The sequence below is a fragment of the Rhinopithecus bieti genome, unplaced genomic scaffold, assembly GCF_001698545.2.
Source record: "Rhinopithecus bieti isolate Rb0 unplaced genomic scaffold, ASM169854v2 scaffold_24392, whole genome shotgun sequence".
In the NCBI taxonomy this organism is placed as follows: Eukaryota; Metazoa; Chordata; class Mammalia; order Primates; family Cercopithecidae; genus Rhinopithecus; species Rhinopithecus bieti.
The window spans coordinates 4,248,956-4,259,380 of NW_016812542.1; the positions used below are offsets into that span (position 1 = coordinate 4,248,956).

The 10,425-nt window shown below is 41.2% G+C and overlaps 1 protein-coding gene across 2 annotated transcripts in view; it reads left to right on the forward strand.

Annotated features, from left to right (window-relative positions):
* The window catches only part of IPO9 (importin 9), a 58,412-nt gene that overhangs the window by 25,129 nt on the left and 22,858 nt on the right, over positions 1-10,425 (forward strand). For both annotated transcript variants that reach the window (XM_017896477.1, XM_017896478.1), the window contains exons 5-13: positions 575-663; positions 1,475-1,561; positions 3,388-3,507; positions 3,615-3,715; positions 3,916-3,974; positions 4,887-5,038; positions 6,515-6,613; positions 7,855-7,961; positions 8,261-8,400. In XM_017896477.1, the coding sequence (XP_017751966.1) occupies positions 575-663; positions 1,475-1,561; positions 3,388-3,507; positions 3,615-3,715; positions 3,916-3,974; positions 4,887-5,038; positions 6,515-6,613; positions 7,855-7,961; positions 8,261-8,400 (954 nt within the window). The remainder of the gene's footprint in view (positions 1-574; positions 664-1,474; positions 1,562-3,387; positions 3,508-3,614; positions 3,716-3,915; positions 3,975-4,886; positions 5,039-6,514; positions 6,614-7,854; positions 7,962-8,260; positions 8,401-10,425) is intronic.

Consider the following 10,425-nt stretch of genomic DNA (forward strand, 5'->3'; position numbering starts at 1 on the left):
AAAAAAAAAAAAAAAAAAAAAAAAAAGAAAATTCCTATTTGTTCCAGTTAGCAGCAGCCTCTGACTTTTGGGTCAATAAATATCATCTACTGAGAAGAGAAACATATACAAAGAGGAGTTGAGGCCTAGTAAGTCTGTACATATTTTATTATGTGCATCAAACTAGCTTGCCAAGTGAAAGTACTGAAAATAGAACCAAAGGTAAGAAACCTCGAAGTGTAACTAAGTGTTGACAGATGAGCACAAGGTAAATTAATACAGAATTTTCCCAAGTCGACCTCACAAGGATATTTATGCAGTTCTATTACAGATTTTCTTTCAGTATTTATATTAAAGTTTTCTTTTTTAATCTCTTACATTTTTCTCTATTTCCATGTTATTCTTTCTCCTTCTAACAAATAATCAGTAACTCTTGCTACTTTTGCTTTCACAGAATGAGACCACCAGGCCAGTGTCTTTACCTGTGTGCTGTCTGTTTGGGAACTGCCACCTAGAAGCAGTTCAGAAAATATCACCCTTAATATCTTTATGAAGCAGTATTTTTTTTTTAAAAATACTACTTTTTTCTTTGTAGAATTCACTCGAGAAGTGACAGACACACAGATGCCACTTGTTGCTCCTGTCATTCTCCCAGAGATGTATAAGATCTTCACCATGGCTGAGGTATGAAATCTCAGCTCCAAGATTATAGTGAGTTCAGGCTCTCTTCAGCCCCCAGCCTTTCAGGTGGGAGATTATGGTGTTTGCAACTGATCTCAATACCTAAAGACTAGAACTGACAAAGATCTGGATCTGAATCTGCGTTAACCTTAGACCTTTCACTCAACTACAAGGGCAAGCCTTTGATAAAAGAGTGAAATAGCTGAAATATTTCTTCACATATTGTACTTCCTGGCATCCAGTAGCCCCTAGGTAGATAAATAGTGCCCTCCTTCATGCTACTTCCAGCCTCAGTTTATTGAGTTATCCCACCTAAGCTTGCCTACCTCAGCTAAGTAATTGGAAGCAATCTATCACTGCATTGCCCATAATAGACCCTTAATATATTGTATATATATTTGATTAGAGTGTATATGAATAACTCATTTACAATAAGATGTAAATACCTGATGGATAATGTAACTTCCCTATATTCCTCTCTGCCCCCAACCAATAGTCTGCATTTTAAAGGACATATATTGGCTGTGTTGGGATTTTAAGCACTACCCAGCCTGGTATTTTTTAATCAAATGAACCCACAGAGGCCCATGTATAAGGTTCATTCCAGTAAGTTCCAACATTATGATTCTGCTACCTTTCATTCTCTGAATTATAGAAGTCTGCCTCCTGGACATAAATGAGTTACATTTCCCATTTCTTGAGGGCACCCAATCTCATGTAAGGATTCATTAGTCATAGTTTTACTTCTAGTCCAAGATATACCTACACACTCCAATCTCGTGGCTGTGCTGTTATGCTGTAACCTTTTTTCCAGGTGTATGGTATTCGAACCCGTTCTCGAGCCGTGGAAATATTTACCACTTGTGCCCATATGATCTGTAACATGGAGGAGCTGGAAAAGGTAAGCGGGTCTTTGGATCAATAACAGACTTCATGCTTACAAGTTTTATTCATGCAGAGCAGTGAGTCATTTCATGATAGCAGCACCAAAAAGCACACTAACCAGTATTAGAGATAGATTTAACATTTTTATTAAATTATTATTATTGTTATTTTTCCAGACAGGGTCTTGTTCTGTCACCCAGGCTGGAGTACAGTGGTGCAATCATGGCTCACTGCAGCCTTGAACTCCTGGGCTTAAGTGATCCCCCGACCTCAGCACCCCCGACCCCCAGTAGGAACTGCAGGTGTGGTGTGCACCACCACACTTGGCTGATTTTATTTTGTAAATTTTTGTAGAGATAGGGTCTCACTGTATTGCCCAGGCTGGTCTTAAACTTCTGGGCTGAAGCAATCTTCCTGCCTCAGCCTCCCATAGTGCTGGGATTATAAGCATGAACCACAGGTCCCAGCTGTATTTTTATTTTTTTATTTATTTAGATTTTTTTGAGACAAGGTCTTGCTCTGTCACCCAGGCTAGAATGCAGTGGCATGATCATAGCTCACTGTAGCCTCAACCTCACAGGTTCGAGCAGTCGTCTCATCTCAGCCTCCCGAGTTGCTGAGACCACCAGCATGTGCCACCACTCCTGGCGAATGAATGAATGAATGAATGAATGAATGAATGAATGAATTTATTTAGAGATGGAGTCTCGCTGTGTCGCCAGGCTGGAGCGCAGTGGTGCGATCTCAGCTCACTGCAAGGTCCACCTCCCAGGTTCAAGCGATTCTTCTGCCTCAGCCTCCGAGTAGCTGGGACTTTAGGCACGCCCCATCATGCCCAGCTAATTTTTGTATTTTTAGTAGAGACAGGGTTTCACCATGTTGGCCAGGATGGTCTCAATATCTTGACCTCATGATCTGCCCACCTCGGCCTCCCAAAGTGCTGGGATTACAGGCATGAGCCACCGTGCCCAGCCTAATGAATTTATGTTTGTAGAGATGGGGTCTCTCCCTATGTTGCCTAGGCTCATCTTGAATTCCTAGGCTCAAGTGATCCTCCCACCTTGGCCTCCCAAAGTGCTAGGATTACAGGTGTGAGTCGCCACACCTGGCCTGATTGAATTTTCAACTTGCAAAAAGCTTAGTCTTGTTTTGAGTCTTACTTCTTCAAACACCTTATCCTATATCGTTTTCATAGTAGTCATCACTCAGAACTTTCCTACTCTTTTATGGCCCTCTTGCGTGAAGCAAAGCTAGCTGAAAAATACCAATCCCTGTGATTCAGAAGCAGTTAGGAGGAAAGTGGTCTTACATAATAGTTTTTTTTTTTTTTTTTTTTTTGAGACGGAGTCTCGCTCTGTCACCCAGGCTGGAGTGCAGTGGCCAGATCTCAGCTCACTGCAAGCTCCGCCTCTCGGGTTTACGCCATTCTCCTGCCTCAGCCTCCCGAGTAGCTGGGACTACAGGCGCCGCCACCTCGCCCGGCTAGTTTTTTGTATTTTAGTAGAGACGGGGTTTCACCGTGTTAGCCAGGATGGTCTCGATCTCCTGACCTCGTGATCCGCCCGTCTCGGCCTCCCAAAGTGCTGGGATTACAGGCTTGAGGCACCGCGCCCGGCCACATAATAGTTTTTGAGAGGGCTTTGATGAAGAACTGCAAGTGCTGGTTAAGGAAACATGAAATCTTAGGTAACACCTTCATTGACTTTATAGCTATTCTCTTCTGATCAGGCTTGGAGCTTGAAGCGAGCTTTAGGTGCCTTTCAAATATCAGTGTTTGATATATATGTGTTGAAGCCATGGATTAGGGATTTATCCAGCATTGACTTTGGTTTCTGTTATCAGGGTGCAGCCAAAGTCCTGATCTTTCCTGTGGTGCAGCAGTTCACAGAGGCCTTTGTTCAGGCCCTCCAGATACCAGATGGTCCCACATCTGACAGTGGGTTTAAGATGGAGGTCCTAAAGGTAAACACTTACACCAGTGAAATATTTGGAGTTTGAGGGGGTGGCCTGAAGTCATTTATTTCCTATATATCACTCATAACTTGGGTCCTTTTCTCTTAACTTCTTAGGCAGTGACAGCCCTAGTGAAAAACTTCCCAAAGCACATGGTGTCCTCCATGCAGCAGATTCTGCCTATTGTTTGGAACACCCTAACTGAGAGTGCAGCTTTATATCCTTTCTTGAAAGTTTAAGGGAGCTACTACCACCTATAGTTAGGAATCTTGCATTGGGTCTCACATTCATATGGTTCCACTCTTCTCACACAGGCTTTTTTAAGGTGTCTACTTTTAGTGTTGGAATATGTAACGTTTCCTTGTAGATTATATGTAAAGCAGACTCCAAATTCTGTTTCTTTACTCTTCATCATACTTATGTGAGGACAGAAGTAAATTACACAGAAGAAGTAGAAGATCCTGTGGATTCTGATGGTATGTTGTTTATTTGATCTTTATAGAAATACCAGTTAGTGGGAAAAGAAAAGAAAAGAAACCAGAGACGGCGGGGATAAAAAACAATAACTTTTGGCCGGGCGCGGTGGCTCAAGCCTGTAATCCCAGCATTTTGGGAGGCCGAGATGGGCGGATCACGAGGTCAGGAGATCGAGACCATCCTGGCTAACACGGTGAAACCCCATCTCTACTTAAAAAATACGAAAAACTAGCCGGGCGAGGTGGCGGGCGCCTGTAGTCCCAGCTACTGGGGAGGCTGAGATGTGAGAATGGCATGAACCCAGGAGGCGGAGCTTGCAGTGAGTTGAGATCCGGCCACTGCACTCCAGCCTGGGCCACAGAGTGAGACTCCAAAAAAAAAAACACACAATAACTTGAGAGGCTTCACTCTATTAAGTATTTTCTAATTGAGTTTATTTTCAATGTATTGGATGTGGGGAAATGAGAATTGACAATCTTTAATCTGTTCCTGATAGGTAGTTGCATAAATCTCATAAAATCATAGAATTTCTGCATTGGAAGAGATACTTTTAAGGCCATTTAATCTAACCTACTTCTGGCATTTTGTTGTGTTTCATTTTGGGGTCCCAGATAATGAGTCTTTCATTTCTGTTTTAATATTTCTAATTATTTCAGATTAGAACAATAGACATACTGGAAAATATATCCAGTGTTTCTGATTCTTTTACTTGAAAAACCAAAGAATGTTTAATATCCTCAAAATTACGTTTTGTGACTTCTGAGCCCTCTCTCCCAATTCCTCAGGAATAATCATTACCAAGTGCTTGAAATATTCAATTAATTTACAAAGATTATGTAGTTCATTTTCAGCATGTGTGCTTTCCTTTTGCTTTCTTGTCATTAATTTCTTCTCTTGTGCATTTCCTGCAGGTGAAGTCCTAGGCTTTGAAAATCTCGTCTTTAGCATTTTTGAATTTGTCCATGCTCTACTAGAAAATAGCAAATTCAAAAGCACTGTTAAGAAAGCCTTGCCTGAATTGATTTATTATATTATCCTGTACATGCAAATCACTGAGGAGCAGGTAAATAATATTTGAGAGATAGTTACCATATTGTATTTGGAAAGTGCAACTTGAAGAATGTGAGGTCTTGGTCAAGTGAACACTTTATTTCTAAAAGTAGACACAAGAAGAATAATTTCTTTCTTTTTTTTTTGAGAAGGAGTTTCGCTGTTGTTGCCCAGGCTGGAGTGCAGTGGCATGATCTCGGCTCACTGCAGCCACCACCTCCCAGGTTCAAGCGATTCTCCTGCCTCAGCCTCCCGAGTGGCTGGGATTACAGGCATGTGCCACCATGCCCGGCTAATTTTATATTTTTAGTAGAGACAGGGTTTCTCCATGTTGATTAGACTGGTCTCAAACTCCCTGCCTCAGGTGATCCACCCGTCTCGGCCTCCCAAAATGTTGGGATTACAGGCGTGAGCCACTGCGCCCGGCCCCAAGAAGAATAATTTCATGTGAAGTTCTGGGAAAAGTTTGACATCATTTTATTGCCAAATCCAAAGTTTTGGAGTTCACCACCCCACCTGGCTAATTTTTTTTTTTTTTTTTTGCAGAAAAGTACTATACTGTGTTGCCCAGGCTAGTAGTCTCTAACTCCTGGGCTCAAGCAATCTGCCCACCTTGGCCTCTCAAAGTGCTGCGATTACAGGCACAAGCCACTGTGCCTGGCCCACTTTTGCCTTTAGAAAATCTCACAGGACCACTAACCTAAGACCCTGATTTTTAGGAGAATCTGTTCCTTCCCTATAGTAAAATGTAATGATCAGACCATTAGCCTGATGGTGGGTCATCAAAACCAGCAAAGAACGTTGAAAAATTAGGTAATGCCTCATTTAAAACAGCACAAGAATTGACATAATTTTCACAGTAAATAGTCCATCAGACTTAATTTGTTCAGAAAATCGATCTGTCAAAGGGTAACAGCTGGTTGACATTGGCAGAGAGCTAGTAATCAGCCAGATTCTAAAAGAGAGCAATAGCCATTGCTACCTGCCTTGCTACTTGATAGTATTTGTTTCTCTACATCAAAAGAAAAGATTTTGAAGCTAGAGTTTTTGTTTCGGTTTTTGTTGTTGTTGTTGTTTTGTTTTGTTTGTTTTTTGGGGACAGGGTCTTGCTGTGTTGCTCGGGCTGGAGTGCAGTGGTGTACACACAGCTCATGGCAGCCTTGACCTCCCAGGCTCAAGCCATCCTCCTGCCTCAGCCTCCTGAGTAGCTGGGACCACAAGCATATGCCACCATGCCCAATTGACTTTTTTATTTTTTTGTAGAGGCGGGTTCTCACCATGTTGCCCAGGCTGGTCTCAAACTCCTGGGCTCAAGCAATTCTCCCACCTTGGCCTCCCAAAGTGTCAGGATTACAGTGGTGAGCCATTGCATCCAGCAAAAGGCTAGAGTTTTGTTCAGGATAATAAGGTTGAAATCTTCCTGTATCTGTTGATGAAAAGCTATGAATCAGATTGGTAGCATCACAAAGATATAATTTGATCTTTTCAGATTAAAGTATGGACAGCCAACCCCCAACAGTTTGTAGAAGATGAAGATGATGATACATTCTCCTATACTGTTAGAATAGCAGCTCAAGACTTGTTGCTGGTAAGTTTACCTTGATACTTCAATTACATAAGTTTAATCAGTCACTTGAGCTTTTCTTTTTTCTAGACAACTAATCCAAGGTGAGCAGTGTTGTTGGGTGACTTTATCTCAGACTTTATTGGGGATGCAAGAGAGTTTCTGAAATGAAGTTTGAGACTCAGAAATTCTAAAATCATTGCTATTGGTTCTAACTTACAACTAAATATTAGATATAAGAATTGTGCAGACCATAGGGCCAGGGTGTGGGGGAGAATTGTACAGAGGATTAAGTGTTCCATGGAGTAAGGGTAGTTGAATCAAGAACATTTCAGTTTATGGCCAGGCATGGTGGCTCACACTTGTAATCCCAGCACATGGGGAGACCGAGGCAGGCAGATCACCTGAGGTCAGGAGTTCGAGACTAGCCTGACCAACATAGAAAAGTCCCATCTCTACTAAAAATACAAAATTAACTGGGCTTGGTGGTGCATGTCTGTAATCCCAGCTACTCAGGAGGCTGAGGCAGGAGAATTGCTTGAACCCGGGAAGCGGAGGTTGTGGTGAGCCAAGATCACACCATTGCACTCCAGCCTGGGCAACAAGAGTGAAACTCAGTCTTAAAAAAAAAAAAATTTCAGTTTAATTCACTCTTCAACAAGAATCTGTAGCACAGACCAAAGGTTGGCAAACCTAACAAAACAAAACAGATTGCTGAAATATGAACATCCAAATACCTGCTTTTATTTTCTTTGCTGCTTCTAGCTAGAGCATAGAGTCTCTAGGCTAAATACTAAGAAGAAACTGCCACTTACTTCTTGTTGGGTAGGAGATTTGTTCTCTGTTGATGAATCACTTCTCATTATCATTTAGTATTTCTAAGGAGCTATGAAAGATTATATTCAGTTCCAATTAGTAGATTAGACTTACTTTTCTATGATCACGCTCCAGGAGAGCAAATATTTGGTCCATTGTCATCCAAAGCTACATCTATTATTGCTCATTTATACTCTGCTGGAATATAGCCAAAGGAGCCAACTGGTTAGTCTTACAATGCCTAGGCACTACAGAATACAGATATTACTTGAATTTCATTAGAGATCCTGACCTACTGGTATAACATTTTAAATACAATTAATTGGGGTTTGCACATGTATGTAAAAGAGTTTGAACCAATCACTTCTAACAGTCATGACTAAAACAATTTACAACTAAAATGCATTTAATGGGCACAAACAGATTTATTAGCTCTTCTCTCTCCGTAGGCTGTGGCCACAGATTTCCAGAATGAAAGTGCAGCAGCCCTGGCTGCTGCAGCCACTCGACATTTACAAGAAGCCGAGCAAACCAAAAACAGTGGCACTGAGCACTGGTAAGAGTGAGCCACTAATTGGTTAAGATGCTTTTGTTTACCCCTTCTTAAAAAGTCTTGAAAGGATGGATTTATTTTTATCTTAATTTGAAAATCTGGTTTTAATTTAATAACAGATTTAATCTCTTATTAAAATTTCACTCTGTTTTCAGCTGTAGGTTAGAATGGAAGGGCTTAAGGTAAATGACTCTTTTGGAAGAGATTGTGCTGGAGTGCCCTTTTCTGAGTCTTCTTTCCTCAAATATTTATCTTTTTTGGCAGTGTAGTATGTTTTACTAGGCTGTAGTATCCTTTCACAGGTGGAAGATCCATGAGGCATGCATGCTTGCCCTAGGCTCAGTGAAGGCCATCATCACTGACAGTGTGAAAAATGGCAGGATTCATTTTGACATGCATGGGTTCCTGACCAATGTCATCCTTGCAGACCTCAACCTCTCAGGTATGTTTCAGCACATGCCAGATGCTAGAAGCTCTTTAGACCTGTCATTAACTTGGTTATATTGTTCACTTAGACCGGTAGGCCAGATATTCTTGTGTCCTTTGAGTGAAAATTGTTTGCACCCTACAGCTTGAACTCATCCAAACCTCTAAAACAGCCCAGAGACCTTGACTTAAGCTTCACCTGATAACAATCTAATATTGCCTAGTTCATAATTCTTCCATGATGTTTATGTTTCTTCCCAAATTGGTATTCCCATTTGTGGTTGTTTTTGGCATTTGAATGGATTGCAAATCTGGTTGCTGTACCTTCAGAATTACGAGTTCTGCTCCCATTGTTGAAGCATTCTGTATCAGGCACATTCTTCCTGTTTGTTTCCTGTCATTTTTCTCAAACTTTATTTTTGGCCAATATCCAAATAATTAAAGTGTTCCATTCTCATTCCATGTTAGCTGTCTGTCTTAAAAAGAAAAAAGCAGGCGAGGTGTGATGGCTCACGCCTCTAATCCCAGCACTTTGGGAGGTTGAGGCAGGTGACTCACCTGATGTCAAGAGTTCAAGACCAGCCTGGCCAACTTGGCGAAACCCCACCTCTACTAAAAATATAAAAAGTAGCCGGGTGTGGTAGCGGGAGGCTGTAGTCTCAGCTACTCAAGAGACTAAGGCAGGAGAATCACTTGAACCCAGGAGGCGGAGGTTGCAGTGAACCGAGATCACACCACTGCATTCCACCCTGGGTGACAGAGCAAGACTCAGTTAAAAAAAAAAAAAAAAAATAGCCCTTTACTATTAGACCGATTTCTTCCACAATACAGAGCAGTAGCTAAGAATCATTGTCTATGTGGCATTTTCTGCTACTTGCTTCTGCCGTGCCATGCCTTTCCTCATCCTTGGAGCCAGATCCCCATCCCAAAACACTGCCTTTGCTTTCTCTCTCAGTACCTAAATCATGGAACGTTTGGTATTGTTTGCTCTGTTTTCAGTCCATTTACTTCCTCTCCATAGAATAGTTCTGGGAGTAGCTTACGTCATTTGAAAATGTTCTGCTCTGTGATTTTAAATAGGTAATCTATTATCGGGTATCTCACTCCATCACTTCCATTCTCTGAATCACAAATTAAAATGGTTGTACATCCAGAGCTCAGATCCATTGGGAATATCCTGTTTCACTCTGTACTTATCATATGCTGCATTGTTGAATATGTTTTCTTACTCCTACTAGTAAGGTCTCTGAGAGTAGAAGTCATGTCTAATGTTTGTATCCTACAAGTGCCTTGAGTAGGCATCCCATAATTACATTGAAAGATTTCTGAAGCCCATTAACACATTTCTTGTAGAATTTACCCTAGCAAAGATTTTTCAAAGACTTTGGAAATTTTAGAATATTTGTTATTTAGACTGGAAAAAGGCTCAGCATATATCATTTGTTAATCCTGCCTGTAGCTAAAACCTTTTCTACGCCAACCATTCTGAAACTTTTTGGTTACAAATTATCAACAATTTAAAAGACATTTTATGTGGCTTTGATTTATTAATATTTACTATACTAAAATTAAAACTGAGATGTTTTAAAATAAAAGAAATGGAAACATGCATTCCACTGGCTGTCAGAGCCATGAATATCAAATATCATATAACCTCTGGAAAACTACACTGTATACTTGTGAAAGAATGAAAGTGGCCGGGCGTGGTGGCTCATGCCTGTAATCCCAGCACTTTGGGAGGCCGAGGTGGGCGGATCACGAGGTCAGGAGATCGAGACCATCCTGGCTAACATGGTGAAACCCCGTCACTACTAAAAATACAAAAAAAAATTAGTTGGGCGTGGTGGTGGGTGCCTGTAGTCCCAGCTACTGAGGAGGCTGAGGCGGGAGAATGGAGTGAACCCAGGAGGCGGAGCTTGTAGTGAGTCGAGATCATGCCACTGCACTCCAGCCTGGGCAACAGAGCAAGACTTCGTCTCAAAAAAATAAATTAAAAAAAAAAAAAAAAAAAAAAAAAAAAAAAAAAAAAAAGGCGGGTTTT